We start from the raw sequence: 19,240 nt of genomic DNA, 5'->3' as shown, positions 1-19,240 counted from the left end.
GTTGGCAGACTTTTATATTTAACTACAACCAGGCCTGACATTGCTTTCATTGTTCAGCAACTTAGTCAATTCATCTCTCAGCCATTACAAGTTCATCACTCAGCAGCAATTAGAGTCCTCAAATATCTCAAAAGTGCTCCTGCCAAGGGATTGTTCTATTCTTCCTCCTCCACACTCAAACTCTCTGGTTTTGCAGACTCAGATTGGGCAAGTTGCCCTACTACTCGCAGATCAGTGACTGGTTATTGTGTCTTTCTTGGCACATCTATGTTGTCTTGGAAATCCAAAAGGCAGTCCACAGTATCCAGGTCAAGTTCAGAAGCAGAATATAGAGCTTTGGCTAGCTTAACTTGTGAATTACAATGGCTGCAGTATTTGTTCAAGGATCTTCACATCTCTCTTGATCAACCTATCTCAGTCTACTATGATAATAAGAGTGCTATCTATCTTGCTCACAACCCCATCTTCCATGAGAGGACAAAACATATTGAAATTGACTGTCATGTCATTCATGAGAAAATACAAACTGGCCTCATTCATCTCCTGCCAGTTTCTTCTGCTGCACAATTGGCAGATGTACTTACCAAGCCATTGCCTGCTCCCTCCTTCAATTCATTGATTTCCAAGCTTGGCCAATTAGACATTCATAGTCCAGCTTGTGGGGGGCTATTACATGATGTAAATAGTAACTCTAGTTAGTCTTAGTTAATCATAGTTGTAACTGAATTAGTTTAGCCAAATTAAGAGTTTGTTAGTTAGCTAGTTTACTATATATATTAATTACTCTTATGCATTGTAAGATGTTCTTATGCATTGTAAGATATTCTTTTGACAATGAATATATTCCATTTCATAATTTCTCTCCTTTGGTATTCCAAAGTTCACAGGTTTAAACTTTGGTGTGTAACAGTGATGAAGAAAATTCAAGAAAAATTAGTAATTTCTTCCAGTGGCCTCATAATTCAGAATGTTGGTAACATGCAAGAGAGTAAGTACCTATATATAGTCGTGAGAAAAATTTCTTACCCAAATTTGATGAAAGAAATGGATGAAAAAGGAATTATTTATTTTTCCAAAAGCCATCAGTTATTTATTTTTCAACAACTTTGCAAAAAGACAAGTTTTCTAACTTTTCTATTCCACTTATAGGCATTCAACACGCCTCTTTGAATAGTAGTTTTCTAACTTTTCAGAACTTTCTTGTTCCGTTCATTTATTCCCAACATACAGCCCTTCAGTCCCTCCCACCACCCTAGCCAATATATAGTGCCAAATGATAAGGATAGCAAATTGGGTCTGCAGGAAGCAAGGGGTGTGCAAGAAGAAGGCAAGGCCCAAAAGAAAGGTGATGAAGGATTACGTACCTCATGGATAGTGTGTCATGCAGCATGCAGGAAGTGCACAGTAGAGGCTAGGGTTCGTAGCTTCTAGAAGCAATGTGGGTAGTGGGAAAATCAGGAAATATCATTATGTCAGGATATTCCCTGGAATTGTGCTTTTTCGTTATTATTGTGGGGACCGTGTCCCCTAGCTCGCGTATAAATATAGGACAGTAATAAGCTGGGTTATTAAACTTTCGAGTTTACGAGTCCACTTGTTCTCTGCGAGTTGATTCTTAAGTAAACTCTTTTTTTAGTAGACTCTGAGTAAATTCTATAAACTCTAAGTAAACTCGGTAAACTCTCGAGTTTACCACCAAGTCAATGAGTTAGCAAATTAAAAAAATTAGACCAAAAAGTAAGTCATTTTTTACTGTTTTCTGTGTGTTTAGTATTAACATAACTTCATTTAGCGTGTGATTCTCAAATACAAAATTCTCACCTTTAATAATATCAAACTTTTGTTCTCTAATAACATTAAACCCTCAATGAGAATGATCTATCACTACTATAACTTCTATAAGTTATTGCCTACTAGTGATGTATTATTACTAAACTTGATTATTTAAATATTCTGAACTTTATGATTTACTGATTTGTTTTATTATATTGTTGAAATGTTTAATTAGTATGTTATTTATAGATATTTTGTTATTATTTTTATATGAAGTAGACTCTTACGAGTCTACGAGTCGAGTCTATAGAACTCTCATGAGTCTGTGTAAACTCTCGAGTTTGATAACCTTGGTAATAAGCGTTTGGCAGAATGAAAAATATAGTTTCAGCTTCTTCTCCTATTCATTTCTTGGAGACAGTTTGGTCCTCGAATTCCAAGTGGTATCTCTTCTCTTCTTCTCCTTCTGGGGAACTTGAGAGAATTATATAGGATTGCAGCCGCCAGAAGAAGAAGAGGTGTAGTAGTTATTTGTAAGAAAAGGCTGGTGTATGTGTGCTTGTGTACGTCATGTTACGGTTCGTGTGTGACCCATCCAATAAATAAGTTGTGATAGATTTTATTATTAGTTTTGCTCGTGGGTAGTTTTCTTTATATGTATGTATTTATATTCTGAAAAGTTTGGATAGTTTATACTAAGTTTTAGATTAAACCTTGTTATTGTTGTATAATAGGAGTTATATATTTGCTGTAAAAGACACCAAACTTAAATAGAGAGTCCTGTTAATGGCAAGGTCAGTTAGGCTTTGTTCGATTCTCTTTATAACTCTACAATATGCTGACATTTCATGTTGACAAAGTAGAGATGATAGGAATGTGATTGAAGAAACATTGAAGGAACTGGAGCAATCACCAAAATTGACACAGACACTCACAATATTATTTAACACTTAATGAAAAAGAAGAAAAAAGAAAAAGAAAAATATAATGAGCGATGTGTAATATAATTAAAAGAAAAATAAAGAAATTTGGTAAATCGTTTAAATTAATATGGCATATATGTGTCATTACGTTCTGATTATTATCGACAAACTATATTATACCTCTCACAAAACTTGTGTTATTGTAACTTGGAAGAAGATACATGCGGGGACAACATTTTAATATTCAAAATACTGAAATATATATTGTGTTGGTATGCTTTACCCATCAATTATTCTTTTCATGGTATTATTTTTTATTATATACGTAGACAAATACACTACAAATATTCTCAATTGAAACAATCTTGTATGTTTGTAAAAGAAATCGGGCTATTTTAATTTATTATACACCCTTCTTCGTCTCTTTTTTAGTATTGTAGTTATTTAAATACATTATAAAGAATAATGACTAAAAAGTAATCAAATATATATTAAAGTTATAAAAGACTAATAATTAAATGATTCACCATCTAAAGCAAAAATGAAATATATAAAAATGTGAGTATATAAATGCTCGGGACATACACTTTGTCTCTAACTCAACGCATATATATTTTATCTTTTGAAAAAAATGGTAATCAAGAAGCTCATTTTCTTGCCTCTTAGGCTTTTTTCGGTTCATGCATGAAATGTACTAGATACACATTCAAGCGAATTTGTGCAGTGATACACATTTTCTTGACATTTTGGGCATAGTTAATTTGTGCAGTGATTGTGATAACCGTCTTCACCCATTCTTGAACCTTGAGTAGTAAATTTACACATGATTTGCTGTTAACATACCCATTTTATCAGAACAAATCAGAAAAAAGGCAATTGACATGAGAAATAGAGAGCGAGAAATCACGATCAACATGCGGATTAAGAATTTTTACGAAAAGCCACACCAAGTGTGAGAATAACAATGCAGCAACAATATTTGGATTAGGTTTTTTCTTCTGCGGAAGTGAAGATTACTACGTGGAAACAGGAATAATTTGTTTTTAATTATATTTTATAATTTAATTGAATATTTTTATTTTGTTAAAAATACAAATTTGATGTGGCAATTTAATTTAGAGGAGCCGAATCCCAAATTATTTTGTCAATAATTTATGCAAATAATTGTTGCAAAAAAATTAATCAAACAAATCGACAATTAACTCAAATAAGTTAATTAATTTTATTAATTGCTTCAATAAAAAATGTTAGAATCAATGTAATCGTGTTAGAAAGAAGAGAAAGGGAGGAAATGCACGCACTTCCATGAATTTTGGCAGTCAGGAAGGCTCAAAAGTCAAAATTGGAATGAAATGTTTGCAATTTTGGATGGGTCCCATCAGAGTAATTCGTCGCTCAAATGAGAAAAAAAAGCCGGGAAATACACACTGTTCATGACCAAGCTACCATCTTACCCCTTTCAGCACTACAATTTTGTCCTTCCAAAAAATGTAACTATAAAAATAACTCACCTAAAATGACATTATTAATACAGATTTGAGAATGAAGATAACTATTAATATTATTGTTTCAATTAAATTGAGTCTCATACATGTAATAATGATCATCATTATTCTTACAAATAGTATTCAGATAGTTAGAAGAAAAAAAACCTTTTCATTCATTTAGAAAAAAAATGATCATTATTAATCCTCAAAATTTGATTTTCAATATCTAAATAGATAAAATCAATGTTCCTCTTATTATCCCTAACTAAAAAGGTTTTATTTGAGACTCTCTTGCACACAAACTGACAAAAGTAATTCTCAAACTACTAGTGCACACAAAAATAATACTCTCTCACTCGTATATACAAAACATGATAGTCGTATTCACATGTCAAACAAATTTTGAACTTCATAGTTTTTGTCAGGATTATATGTTTTTTCTCTCTTAAATTTAGATTTTTTTTTTGTTTCTTATATGTAAATTTATTTTTTTCCCTCAATTTCTATACACATCGATCCTTTTTAGTCCCTCTTAACTAATTTTAGCGATTTCAGTATGCAATTCTTGACGATTTTTTACTACACAAGAGATTAAAAAAATATTTTTCAAAATTAAAAGGACTAGAAAAAAATCAAGAGACTAAAAAACATGATATAAATTTGAGTGATAAAAACATATTTAAGTGGTTAAGTCATTTTTGGACATATATAAACCACTTAATAATCAATTTAAATAAAGTTTTATTTGACCTTTTTTTTTTTTTTTGGAAAATAAACTTATTTTTCACTCCTAGTCCTATGTGATTTTTTGAATATATAATAAAAAATAAATATAGTATGTTACACTCTTGAATTTCAAGATTCACACGAGTTGTTAATAAAAATATAGTTTATTACACTCTTAGTTCCTATCTTTTAAACTACATACGGCAGAGACAAAAGTCAAGTTTCAATTCCAATCTATTGTTTGAACTATATTCCCAATTCCTAGACCTTGGAAATTTTAAGTAATAAAGCAGTGGCGTAGTTTTGAATACATTCCGCAAGACATTATGTTGTTGGTTTGATTCAGTAACATAGAGACGCAAAATCAAAAAGCATTTACAATATGATTTCTTTTTTAAAAGTACAATACTGTATGATTTTTCAAAACACTAGTTTTATAGGGTAAGGGATTTTCAGTATTTGCAAATAACGTTTTTTTTTATCAGTAACGAAATAAAAAAGGATTTGCAAGGAACACTAAAATTTCCATAAATTAGTTTCCAAACATAATACAATCTCCGTCTTCTGCTTAGAAAATTATTGTTTCATGTCCAATCGAAGGTCATGCAGATACAAGTGGGAAGACAAAGATCTACCAAGGACCAATTGTGTTGACAAGCACCAATATTCGGTGTAGTATTTTTTATAAATATTCAAAAAAAATTCTCATCACGAGGATTTGTTTGTACTAAGTTTTTGTGTAAAATCAAGTTCAAAAAGTAAATAGTTTGTTTTAGGGAAATAAGTTCAGAAATAATAATTAAATTCTATGATCTAAAAAGCAATGTAAAAACATGACAATGGGATAGTTTGTTATCAAACACGTACTATGTACAAATTGTAAACAACAATACAATGGAATACTTGGGAATAATTGTGATGCTAGATAAACATTTTAGTAATAATAAATGATTTTCTCTATTTAATATAACTTTAATATTATCTCAACTCTCTTTTTAATTTTGATTTCTCAAGTGAAAGAGACTAAATCATTTAATTCCTATTCTAATCTCTTAGTAAATGCATTAAAATGATTTGGTTAAGAACAAGAGTCATCAAAAGATTAATAAACATTACTCTATTTCTAGATGAAACATTCTTAGATGCTAAACTCAAATCTTGGATTTAAAGATTTTTTGAATTACAAAAAAAGTAAATAGATAAAGTATTAGAGTGGTCAAGCCAAGAACAAGTAAGAGAATAACATTAACATTGAGTATACACTAAATAGATAATGAAAAATTTACATGAATTGTTAGTACACCATTTTCTTAACTACAAGAAAGTTACTTATTCTTAGACATGAGAAAACACCTCAATATATATATATATATATAGAAAAGTAAAGGAAAGGATGAAGAGCGTAAAAATATGTCTGGCACACACTAGCACATAAATATTGTAACACTACTAATTGTCGACTTCAAGAAAAATATTACCAATAATGTTTTAACAAATCCTAAAAGGTGACATATTTATCAACACATTAATAAATAATATACGTCGATAGTCATTTCAGTGATAAATTCATCTTTATATATTATGTAAACTATTTTATTAACGATGACGAAAAAAAGTTAATCATAAAATATACGTATTGCATTTTTCACCTTTTGATAAGTAAATTTTATATTTTAATTTTTTAAAAACATATTTATTAGTTATGGATAAAAATAATTATTTATCCTAAAAAAAAATATTATCAACACATGACTCTTAATGATATCAATCTATTTAAATATTATATAAAAATATAATTAAATAAAGTCTTGAATCTCAAGATTCACATGAGTTAGTTAATAAGATGTTAGAAAGATAGAAGAAAGAGAGAGAGAGCGTAGGTAGCAGAGAAAGAGAAAATGAAGAAGTCTTCGGGAAGCGCAGCTGACAAGAAGAGGGTGCGACGGTCCTCCGCCCTAGATCCCACCTCCGACGCCCCTCCAAGGGTTAGGGTTTCTAATTCCCATCTCTATTTTTTTATTCCCAAATCTCTCTCTCTACTCTGTTGCTCTCATTGTTAATCTGACTCGACGTCCATTTTCGTTGCTTCGGAAATGTCTCTGATCAAATTTTCGATTTCAATTCTAGGGTGGGTTTTGGGTTTCAGTAATGTACTGATTGGAACCGCAGAAGAACTATAAGCATGTGTGAAATAAGTTATATTATTTTGTGACTGTGATAGTGTCAAATTTTCAGGTCAATTTTTGCATTCCTCCGGATAGGGTTTTGCTGTGATCATAGATTTTTCATTTTTCATTTTGGGAAGCTTGAAATTGTACTGTTCTTCAGTTTTTATTGGCATTTGATCTGGTGTACGTTTATAGATTTATTTGTTAATTTAGGCTTCAATATGGCAATCCATGATTTTCTGAAACCCCTTTTTCTGAAACCCCTTTCAATATGGCAATCCTGTTTGTACTATCATACCATAGTTCGGGTCATGTTTAATTGTGCAATTTTCTGAGTTCTGTTTTTTTTTTTTTGCCCGTTTTATTTGAGAAGGAAAAAGTTGTTTCTGTTATTTTACACTGTGTTTGGCTTTTGTTTTCAGAAACAAGCTGTCAAGAAAGATGTGTTCCGGGTGTTTGCTGAGAAGGTTAGAGACCATAAAGAATTGGTTTCAAGATGGGCTGTTCTACAGGAGACGCGTGTTGAGTATTTTAGAGGGAAGGATTTCGTGAGCTTCTTAAAAAGCCATCCGGAGCTCAAAGATGTTCTAGAATTAGATAGGATTTTGGAAACAGAGGAGATTGCCAACATTCTACTTGCAAAAAATCTTTTAGTGCGCTGTGATCGTGTTGTAAAAACTGTTCGTCCTGGGAAGAAAAAGCTGTCTACCTGGCCTGCACATTTAGAAATTTTCCCTGTAAGTTTTTTTTTTTGGTTCGAGTTTGAGCCTTCTTTCTGCAATTATTGACTTGCAATGATTACATCAGAAAGTTAAATATGTATGTGCTTGAAGGTGGATCTGTCAATATCTCAGAAATTTCTCCCTCTGCAATGCTGACCTGTTTGATGTTTCTTTTTTGATTCTCACAAGCTGTTAACCAAACCCTTTTTTTTCTCTTGCTATCCGGTTGGGGGGGATTAGGTTTTCCAAGTTTTATTGCTGCTGTTCTCAGATCACTTCTGTGGGATGAGGGTTGGAACTGAGATTGGATTATGGGGAGGGTCTAAGATAAATTGATTGAAGGGTTTTAAGAGAGAGCTACGTTTGGCGAATAGCTGATTACCATACTACTATATTTTTTGAAGAGTATGGGGAAATTTTCGATGTTGGAAACTTATGGTCATTCTCAATGGATGGCTTAGGTCTGCCTATGCCTGATATAGTTACTCGTGCTATGTTGAGAAATGGATAACCTGACGAATTCATAGTTATTAATAGTGCTGATAAAGTGCAAGTGCTGTTGTGGAGTGGAGCAGCCCTAGGCTGCTACTGAAAAACCTTAGTAGAATGTTTTGCCCCTTTCCAGTGTCATTTTGGGTTTTTTTTAGGTGGTAAAAATGAGATTTTACTCCCTTTTCAAACCTTAAATAAAAGTAAGGTCTTTTACTGGTTTCCCTCTCAGTTTTGAAACATCCTCACTCTAGCTCAGAAGGATGCTCACCCACTGTCGTTGGAGACCGTTTGTCTGACAGTTTTCCGGTGACAAAAACCTTCTCTTTTGTTTCTGGCCGAATTCTGTTTGTTTCCAGCCACATTCTGGTGACTGCAACCTTCTCTGTCGCTTAATGCTCATATGTGAGTTTATTTTTTTGCTTGATAAATGTGTATGATGCATCATATCATATACTGAGACAATTATATGAGCACTGTAAGGTGTATTCTGATGGTACCAGCCAATCTCTCGTTTTATTACACTTGTAGTACAAATGCACACCTAGGGATTGGAGCCTAGCCTCCCTAACCAACCACCCTGATTACTCCCCTCCTTAATTTCAGGCAGCCCAATTGTATTTATAGCTGACACCCAACTAACTAACTGCCTTTAACTGACTTAAACAGTTACAAGGGTAACTAACTAACTGCCTTTAACTGACTTAAACAGTTACAAGGGTAACTAACTAACTGTAACTGATCTTAGTCAGCTACCTAATCCTGGTTCTGGCTGCTGCTCAGACTTCCTCTTATACTTGCCATGTGTCCTTCCTTCATACACTTGCTTAGTTGGTAACCTTATTCATGGTGTTTAAATGCATTTTCTATGTTAAAATCATAATATTGTATGGTTTTTTCTCTGCAGCAGTTTACGTGAGTAGGTTTCTTTCTGTGTTTGAATCTAACAAAATTTGATTGTCTTCGGCAGGAACAAGTATTTTCTGAAAATGATGCTTTTTTTGCATGGACGTTTGTAAAACGCCATCCACTCTGGCAGACACTCCTCTCATTCTTCTGGCCTGTGTTAACGTTGGCTATTTGCTTATTTCCTGTGTACCCTCATCGCTGCAAGCTATTGATACTTTACTCATGCGCTGGGATCCTTTTCCTCATTCTCTCTCTACTTTTGAGTAAGTTTTTCTTTCCTTTAATATTTGATTGTTTTTGCCTAGTTTCTTCATGTAGTTTTAATTAGCCTTTGATAGGTTGCATGAGTATGGCTTTGGTACTTTACCACCAGTACAAAGTACCCCAACTTTAAAAGTTGGAGATATGAATATTTGTTAATGTAATTTTTTAAAATGATATAAATGAATATACTTTTGCTGACCAAAAAAAATAAAATGAATATACAATATTTATTGATTCTTGTGAAAACATCTACAATAAAATAAATTAACAAACTTGCCTCTTACAATTTAGAAGCAAGGATGAATGGGTTTAATTAAAAACGGAGAAACAATCATGGAAAAATTGAAAGGTGAAAAATATCCAAAATCCCTAATATAACTGAAAAATTGCCATTTTTTTGGGAGGGAAATCATCTATCTAATACCTAAGCCATACATGCATCTAGTCTCATTAGAATCATACTCAAGCTGTATACAATATTCTTTAGAAATTAATTTTTTATTAGAGGTGGCTAATTGTCTGAAATATGCTCTTATTAAATGCACCACATTCTGCTTCAGTGCTTTCTTGGGCCTCATTTTTTTTTTAAAATATTGTAGTAAGAGGTACAATATTTGGTGCTTTATATATTGTACTTGGAAAGCGAATCTGGTTTTTCCCCAACATCCTTGCCGAGGAAGCAACTCTGCGGGAGTTGTTCAGATTTTGGCCTAAGAAAGATGAAGAGGAAAAGCCGAAGTGGACAACAAGGATTTTCTATGCTGGAGTAGCTGTGCTGTTCATATTACTGCTGAGGCATCATGCACCCGATGAAGCTGCCAGAGCAAGGTAAGTCCATAGTTGATGAAATTTATCCTTTCACTTTCTTGCTAAGAATAATCATATGCTCAAACTCTGCTTAATTTCCTTTCTAGTTGGATCTATAAACCCATAAAGGGAAAACTGTTTGTAGTTTGTCTTTCTAACTGTTACAACATGTTGCTTTGCAGGTACCAGAAGAGGGTATCTAACATCATTGATGATGTTCTTGAATGGTCTCCGACTTTAGCCTTGTCTGGGAGGATGGAAAAGCAACAAAATGTGGCTAATGCCACAGGGTCCGCCGATGCAAGCAAAAACGGACCGGAGGATGCAGTTCCAGCTGACGGCGATGATGCAAAAGCTTTTGTGGAACAATATAATAATACTGAAGAAGTCATAGAGGATGTGGATGATGATAAACAGCATGATTAAAGGTGTTATCATATACCTAAATGAAATATATGTAGTGACTAGATCACAATTTTCCTTTTGAGTGTAAAAGTACCATGTATGAAACAATAACAGTAAAAATGGTTCCTTCGCCTTCAAATCGATGCCCTTGAAGGATTATGTTTTTCTTCTTGGTTGTGCTTCTCAGTGCGGTTGACGGGCTGATCTCTCGCATCATCTTGCTTTATAGTACATTATGCATCTTGATAGCTTAGGTTGATGTCAAAATGGGAAAGGTTAATTAATGAAGAAACATTAACATGCTCAAGTCTTTTGAGGGGAAAAAAATTGGGAAGTTAACGAAGAAATATGTGGAATTAAAATTATAATAAATAAATAAATATAAATCAAATATAATAATTAAAATTTGTAACAAATAAATATTTTTGAACATATAAATTATATTTATAATTCATAATAAACAACTTATATTGTAATACAAAGTTATTTTTAATTATTATTAATTTAAAAATATTGATATTTAATTTAAAAAATAAAGATGGAAATGATAGAATGAAAGAGAAAAACAATGTATAAAGACAAAAATGAGAGTCGTTCGAGATAGAATTTTTTTTGGTGCTATTTGTTATATCAAATTAAATTTGTAATCAAAATTAATAAATATATTTAAAATGAATGAAAAATTAAAAATTAAAGCCGAATGCTTAATATGTAAGATTAAGATGAGGCATATTGCTCAATGAGAGTGAAGGTTGTTGGAGAAAATTTTCCTTTGCGTACTATGAAGATCAAAGGTATATGTCTCAGATAGATAGAAATAGAGAGACACAAATTTAAGGCGAGTCTCATACACATCATAAAATATTTGTTGAAATATTCCCATAGATGAGAGGATTCGTGAACTTGAGAAACCCTCTCAAATATAAGTTTTTTTTTGGATAAACTTAAAAATTTCTCCCTATTGCATGACCTTCATCTCACTTAGGATAGTGTCCCTTTTCTCTAGGTTGGGTGATGACTTTTCTCTTCAAATCATCCCTTTATATAATAGCAAAGGTTCATGATATCATTCATAAATGACCGTTTGACACAAAATGGACATCAAGTATTCCTCATTTAAAAAAAAGAAAAAAGTATTCCTCTTCACCTATCCTCCCATTATGGTTAGTGAGATTCTTCAAGAGTTAAGATACATTCATGCAAGAATAACGTGTAAAAATGCTTATAAAAAACAATTCCTAAAATCGCCATGATTCAAAGATGATTCGGACTTATAATATAAAAGTAGATTATTTATTTTTTAAAATAAGTTAATATAAACACTTGGTTGTTATACTATGGAAAGACATCCATCTAAAAATAATAAAAAGACGTGATTATGACCTTGCAATGTAAATGATAAATATTATTCAAAATAGCTTGTTGCTTATTCATAGATTTTTTATTTTTTTTAAAAAAATACTTCATTCCATAATAAGTGTAGTCATAACTTTTTACACAAACATAAAAAAGTTAATAAAAAAATAAAATATAATAATTTTACGATGCTTACTTTATTATTAATGTTAGATTAAAAACCTATAAACCACTTATTAAGAATATTAATAAAAAACAATATTAAATTAAAAAGTTAAAATAACAATTATTTTGAGATTATTTTACGTTAAATTGAATAATTAACATCATTGTTTGATATAAAAAAACATTAATGCTTATCAGAAAACACATTAGAGATTAAAAAAATAAAAAAGGATAAAAATATCAAATCACACTAAGAGGATAAAGAACTACACAAGTTATCAAATGAATCTCTCATCAAGACAATACGGCACTTTCGTTATAAAACTAACGAATGATATGCACAAAAATAAAGCTTAACTGGAAACAACTTTTAAACTCAAACGTGCGTCTTATTTAAAGATTTTGGATGGAAAAAAACAATATATATAAACAAACTTTATGGAGACAAAGTATCCCTTTCTAAGACACAGGCCATAAAATACTATCAAAAGAAATCAGAAAGGAATAAAATGAGTAGTTCCCTCCCCCGACCAGGCATCCAAAATATATAAATAGTGTTCATCTTTGGTAAATTCATTAAGAGCTATAGTCAAGTTTAGATTATAGCATCTTTATTCACCCTTTATACCTACTCCCACTTATATTATAATACAAGAATATTTGGATGAGTGTGCCATGGTCACTTCAAGGCAAACAAAGTTATGGATGAGAAAAGTTTTTCTTTTTAAATTTTGCTAACAGAATGGAAAATTAATTTTCTTAAGAACCAATGAAATACTAAAAACTGAAACAACAACGGGCCACAAATGATGTAATGTAACTAACAGCATGTTCATTATCCTATGATGTCTTATGTTAACATTAACAACCGGTTGAACTACACAAAGATAAACCAGTCAAACGAGTGTTGGCACATCAAGAGTTTGTTTCTCACCATACTCCATAATCTTCTGAAGTGACCATCCTAACCACTATAAAACTTTACAAAATGCAAAAATGAGAAAAGAACGAAGGATTGATTGACTGACTTCAACAGAAATCTCAAATACCAATCATTCCCCCCCCCCCCCCCCCCCCCCCCCATAGTATCATTAACACCACAAACACAAGAACAAAGCCAAGAATGATTTGCCGCTTGGCATATATATTGCCAAGAGTGTTTACAGATAACCAAGGTATTCACCAAATATGTCACTTGGATACAAACCAACCTCGGCCTCTAACCCCCCATCAATTGTGGTTCAGTTGCTGACCCGAACAATCCCTTTCCTCCAGTCTTTCACCTGGGGATGAATGGTACACTGAAGATTGCAATCCATTATGATTATGGTAGGAGCCACTGCCATTTTGGTAACAGGGTGCTTTGAACCTGTTGTGCACTTTTGATGCTCTTGCATCTTGTTGCATGTTAGGAGAATTCCAGGTTTCGGCAGAGTCAGAATGTAAAGGTTCAGAACCAGATGAACTAATTGATTGTGATGATAGGACAGAATCAGTACCATTATCCTTTTCCTTGCCTGAGTGGTTTGAGCCCTCACCGTCAGTTTTCTTTGCAAATCGTCCTCCAGTACCCCTTGCCCTTCTCATAGCATGCTGATGCCTAGATTCATGAAGATATGGCTGTGTACACCAGATGTTAGCATATAGGCCCATAGAGGAATCCCAAAACGTTAAGAAAGACAGTAGTACTAGTAGAACCAAATTCTGTCTCATGTTCAGAACATTATTTTCAACATGTAAAAGACAGTAGTATTAGTAGAACCAAATTCTGCCCAATGTTTGTGAGCATGTTATGCCCTTTCAAACACATAATCACATTCTTATAGCAGATAAGTGAACAAAATTTTGAAGCAGCTAGGCGATAAAAAGTGGATAATAGAATAGATCCCTGGGTTATTCACAAAAAAAAAAAAGAGCTATAAAACCGAGGAATTCAACAATATCAATGTTTTAAGCAAGCAGAATATTGCCCAAAAATGGATTTGCATGGAGAGATAGACTGGGATATGAGAAGGAAGCTAATCAGGTTAGCCATTGCTCCTGTAGATACCTTATAATCTTTTAGATCCAAACAAACTTTAAAGAATTGGGCTTAAGGGGAATTACTAGTTATAAGGTACACACTTTTTTTACTTACATTGTATCCTTGATAGATAACCTTCCCAGACATGTTACATTTATTCATGTCCCAATACTTTTTCTATTTAGATCAGCAAAGAGTAATAAAGTTTAGTACACTAGTACAGTAATAAGCAATAAAGCTGAAAAAATATATCACAACTATAATGTGATTAGATATCATTTGTCCAAATAATAAAGCAGTGCCCAACTACAGTAGTTAAAATAACAAACATGCATAAAGGCACATTAGCTCTGGTGCATTTGTACCTTTCTAGATTTTATGAGCTTCCTTTCAAGCTCTGCTTTAGCACGAGCCTGTCTTCGCCTCAGAATTCCTTGGTACTGTTTGGCATTCACATACACAGGTTCTTGAGCCATCTCAAGGGGCAAAGGCATTCTGGCATGAGGCATTCCTATAAAAGGAGCATATCCCTAATGGTAAAAATATCACATGGTTATTTTTCTCTGTTATCCAAATATCACCATTGCTTTAAACAAGACAATAGACCAAACAAAATGAAACAAATTTATCATTATGACAGGAACATATCCCTTCTGGATTATGTACTAACCACATTTCTTATCAGGCTAATTTGTGAAAAATGCAAATTAGTAATTATGAGTTTATGACTATGACCTATATATGCAATAATCTTTAATATTGAATTAAGACAGATTAATGTCACATACCAACTGTTGGTGACCATAAGCTGCCATCATGCCCCCATAATACGGATCCTGATAAGGATTTGTAGCACATGCCTACATCAAAAGAATATGAAGAGTCCAATCCATTCCAAAGGCAAGCCAACTATAAATTCTATAACAGATTTTTTTTTTATCAAAATGATATGCATGAATCAACAACAATTTATGCTATTGAACTAAGTCATCAATATTTGGACCATGTATATGTCTTAAAAAAGTGATAACAACAAAGGCATAGACTAACAATTGAATGACCGACAAGTTCCAGCTGTGGTGTCTGAGTAAGGCATTCTTCACGCATGGAGGGTGCAGATGATGCAGTATGCTGCATCCCTTGCTGTTCTTGCCCATAATTTCCTGCAAAGAAAAAAATAATATATTAATACTTGGAAGAATCACAAAAGTCCATCAAACAAAATCTGAAGTGCCAATTCATCTGATCATTTTCCCTAATTTCATTGTTTGTCGGTAAATGGTTGCATGATACTCTAAAGCACCTGTTCCATTAGGAGCAGCAGGCTGTGAATCCTTAGTGGCATCATCATCTTCCTCATTCATCCCGCTATTGGACAAAGACTGACCTTCTTCATTGGATTCAGAATCACCATTAGGGCATTCAAGAGACGATGAATTGGATGCATTTGCCCCAGCCATTGTCTGGGCCACAGGATTGTACCCAATACCACGCCACCAAGGCTCAGAATAAACACTGCCAGGTTGAAAGGAATGAGGATCTGATCTCAGTCGATTTGCAGTTTCAGACTTGGACTGCATGTCTTCAGATCCCTACAAAAGCCAACATACATGGTGAAACACAAATCTTATTCCTTACACTGAACAAAGCCAACTAATAGTAAAACAACACTAACAACCTTCATAAGATTAAATTCAATCTCAGAAAGGAACAAAAATGATAAAAACGACCCAGCAACCTCATGTGAAAATGATCATGATTCATCATATAAAACAAACTAATAAACGGACCTTCTTAACCAGCTAAAAGTTACAAAACTGGTATTCATTAGAGTTGCAAAACTCTTGAAAGACAACAACTCTCAATTGATAGCTACAGCTATAGATAGATATAAACCAGGGGAACAAAAATTCAAACACTATCCTAATTTTTTTTTAAGCCATATTTAATCTGACAAGCAGACAGAACCACAGGAAAACCATAGCACACATCAACAACATATGCAGTCTAACTGTCGGCCAGTGCCAGACAATGAACCACACACTACCTAAGAAGCTCGGTTTCACAAATTTTCACCAAATTCGTCACTTAACACCACCCCAAAATCCCCAATTCTCCCCCTTTTCTTCCCACATTCACAATCAACCCTAGCTCGGTTAAAATCCCCTTCCCGCCATGAAAAAAAAAAACAGACTTTTCGTGATTCCACTCAAGAATTCCCACATAACAAGCCAAATTCTTCCGACCCAACTTCAAAAATTTAAAATTTCAGCTGTGAAGAACGAACCCAAAAACCCTAATCCACAAAAAGATTCGGAGAGAAACGAATCACGAAATCAACCAAATCCCCAATTCAATCAAGAGAAAACTCGAGCGAAAAATAAAATAAAAATCAAAGCACTCACTTACCCAGAGAAGAACAGAAAACCCTAGATTTTGGGCCCTCAGATTCTGATAGAAAATTCAAAGGAGCAATCTTGATTACTCTCTCTCTTTGTCACACACAGTTATCTCAATTTAGCACCAGAAATTAATTAATAGCAACGACACCAATAATAACAGAGAAAATTATAAAAAAATCAAAACAAACATTTAAAAAAAAAAAAATAGTAACACAACATAAGACTCTCACAAAGTCTTTGTTGGGGTCTTGGTCTTTTTAAGTCTTTAAGTCCTCAAAGTACATTTTCCCTTTTATTTTTTTAATTAAATAAGTATTATTTTTCCGCTTTGAGAGACGAGGGTAATAATGACGTCACCTACCTATGGGCCCGCGCGGACACATGGACGAGGGGAACCGGGAGTACCGGTGGCGGGAGAGGGTGAGGGTGACCGGAGACAGCGGGTTTTGGAGTGGAGGGTGAGGTTATCGGGGCCCTCGAGAGGAACCCAACAAAGGAAAATGTGGACCACGTGACACGCACTTGAGCAGCACGAATCCACGGAACGCGTGGCCTCTGTGTGGGGCCCACATCGTTCCAGCGCTTACAGCAACGTTGGCCACGTGTCCCCTTCATGCCTAGCAAATGCATCAAACTTTTTATTTACCTTTTTTTTTTTTTTTCGGTTTACTTCTTTGATTCTCGATTTGGTTTTTCTGTATATAGAAATAGAAGTAGTTTGAAATTTTTGGAGTTTCAATTGGATTTGGTGTTTCTTTTGTATTCTCTTATTTATTTTTATCTTTTGGTGGGTATTTTTATGAATGGATTTATATAATGAGAATGATAATCAAGTCAAGTCTCATCCAAACTAGAAATTTTAGAATATAAATTTGGAACATTATATCGACTAAATTTACTTGAAATTGCTATTTTGAGTGTGATCATTTACGGATAAACATGGTGTTATTTTCGTCTTATGCAGAGTCTTATATAATGTTTAATTGTTTATAAATTTAAAATCATTTTGATAGTTATTTTTTTTATGCGAAGAAGCTTCAATTCTTTAAAATAAATTCATCATTTCACTTCTAACGTGTATTTTATGGAAATTAAACTCATTTTTTTCCACAAATTTTATCACATGAGTTATATTGAGTCGTCTTGATAGTTAATACTAATAAGCTAATAGTATTTTAATCTTTATATTTATAAAAAGAATATATTCAATGTAATTTGTCTAAAAGTATTTAATGTTATTTATATCTTAAGACTTACAGTACTATTTAACTTATAAAATTCATTATAAAATAAATGTTATTTATTAGATGATAAAAAAGGTTAGAAACCTTTATTAATAATTTTTTGTTGAATAAAAATTATATCAATAGAGATTACTTAAACGGTTAAACCTTTTAATTTTATTAAACTTTTGTACGCGTTTCTCTCCATATATTAAAACGACGTCACTGGACAAAATATCGTTAAAAACCCGATTGTATTTCTTTTTCTTTTTTTTCGATAATAAACCCATTGTATTTCTACTCCTCTTATGAACAGGCACTTTTAATAGAAAAAGTTTGAAGGTTTATTTGTTTTCTTGTGTGAGGATGAGGAAACGTGAGTCTCACTTGCTGTTGAGGACAGCAATTACAGTGCTTTTTATTTTATTTTTTGTTATGTTTGTTTGGACATGTAATTCATTATAACAGTAAACACCTCATTGATGTGGAAACGAGTTTCAGGGATTTCTTAATGAAATAAAATTCTCATTGAAAGGACTCAGTTGGATAAGGTTTACTATTAATTACCAGTAAGTAGGATATTAATGCAGGACATAAAAGATCTTTAAAATATCATATACTAATATTTATTTACATTATTACATCAACTGTAGTTCATTATAAATATGTATTTTTTTAATTCTTAAATTATATTACAATTAAAATTCATAATAAATATTTTTGAATGTATAAATTATATTTTTAATTTATAATAAATAATTAAAATTATGGTGTAGGTTTATTTTTAAATTGAAATGGATAAACGATTAAAAAAATCAAGTATATTGTTAAAGATAAAAGGGAAGTAATTTGAGTCTTTGAGATGATCAAAGAAAAAAATATTTTTAACTAGTTGCAAGAATTGTGTTAAATACAACTACCAAAAAGAGAAAAATGAGTATTGAGAATTTCTAATTAATATTATTTTCCCTAGTCATGAAGTAAAATTATATTTCGAATAATATACCCAAAAAGATATAGAGTGTATTATTTCCACTTATTCAATTAAATCTCTACCTTAATTTTAATTAATATTTTTTTATCTATATGCATACGTATACAAAATATAATATACCAGTTTCTAGATGATATGCCAATACCCATTTTCTATGTATTTATTTATATGAAAGTTGGAGGTTTGAATGAAGAGATGAAATTACAGTCCTTTTTTTTAACATCATTCATCTGGATTGGACAAGGACAATCACATCATTATTGGAATTCACATATTTAATATTTGAAAAAAAATCAAATTACATTAGAATAATTTTAATAATTATTATATTATTTTTATAATTTGTTATAAAATGTAATTTTATTAATCCAATGTTAAATTATATTTACATATTACAAAGATCA

The 19,240-nt window shown here is 32.3% G+C and overlaps 2 protein-coding genes across 2 annotated transcripts; one reads left to right on the top strand and one right to left on the bottom strand.

Annotated features, from left to right (window-relative positions):
• The first annotated feature begins 6,733 nt into the window (after positions 1–6,733).
• Positions 6,734–10,841, top strand: LOC114394497. The gene is made up of 5 exons (XM_028356090.1): positions 6,734–6,894; positions 7,500–7,814; positions 9,259–9,460; positions 10,061–10,289; positions 10,451–10,841. Exons 1-5 carry the CDS (start codon positions 6,808–6,810, stop codon positions 10,692–10,694), a joined length of 1,077 nt encoding a protein of 358 aa, XP_028211891.1. The 5' UTR covers positions 6,734–6,807; the 3' UTR covers positions 10,695–10,841.
• A 2,138-nt stretch (positions 10,842–12,979) lies between these two features.
• LOC114394496 (nuclear transcription factor Y subunit A-1-like) lies at positions 12,980–16,838 on the bottom strand. The gene is made up of 6 exons (XM_028356089.1): positions 16,627–16,838; positions 15,521–15,809; positions 15,268–15,380; positions 15,006–15,077; positions 14,583–14,747; positions 12,980–13,814 (listed from the first exon to the last, which is right to left on the bottom strand). The coding sequence occupies exons 2-6, from the start codon at positions 15,795–15,797 to the stop codon at positions 13,425–13,427; spliced, it is 1,017 nt and encodes a 338-aa protein (XP_028211890.1). The 5' UTR covers positions 15,798–15,809; positions 16,627–16,838; the 3' UTR covers positions 12,980–13,424.
• Positions 16,839–19,240: the final 2,402 nt, after the last annotated feature.

This window comes from Glycine soja, chromosome 18 (genome assembly GCF_004193775.1).
Source record: "Glycine soja cultivar W05 chromosome 18, ASM419377v2, whole genome shotgun sequence".
NCBI classification, from domain to species: domain Eukaryota; kingdom Viridiplantae; phylum Streptophyta; class Magnoliopsida; order Fabales; family Fabaceae; genus Glycine; species Glycine soja.
Note: the sequence above shows the minus strand (reverse complement) of the source record. Positions and strands in the feature narration are given on the sequence as shown.

What these genes read in the sequence shown, in the direction of transcription:
- LOC114394497 (XM_028356090.1), top strand. Translation starts at nt 6,808, where the DNA reads ATGAAGAAGTCTTCGGGAAGCGCAGCTGACAAGAAGAGGGTGCGACGG. An exon ending in CCTCCGACGCCCCTCCAAGG is followed by an intron (nt 6,895 to 7,499) that starts GTTAGGGTTTCT and finishes TTTTGTTTTCAG; the next exon opens with AAACAAGCTGTCAAGAAAGA. An exon ending in CACATTTAGAAATTTTCCCT is followed by an intron (nt 7,815 to 9,258) that starts GTAAGTTTTTTT and finishes TGTCTTCGGCAG; the next exon opens with GAACAAGTATTTTCTGAAAA.
- LOC114394496 (XM_028356089.1), bottom strand. Translation starts at nt 15,797, where the DNA reads ATGCAGTCCAAGTCTGAAACTGCAAATCGACTGAGATCAGATCCTCAT. An exon ending in AACTTGTCGGTCATTCAATT is followed by an intron (nt 15,078 to 15,267) that starts GTTAGTCTATGC and finishes CTTTTGATGTAG; the next exon opens with GCATGTGCTACAAATCCTTA. An exon ending in AGCTCATAAAATCTAGAAAG is followed by an intron (nt 13,815 to 14,582) that starts GTACAAATGCAC and finishes TGGTGTACACAG; the next exon opens with CCATATCTTCATGAATCTAG.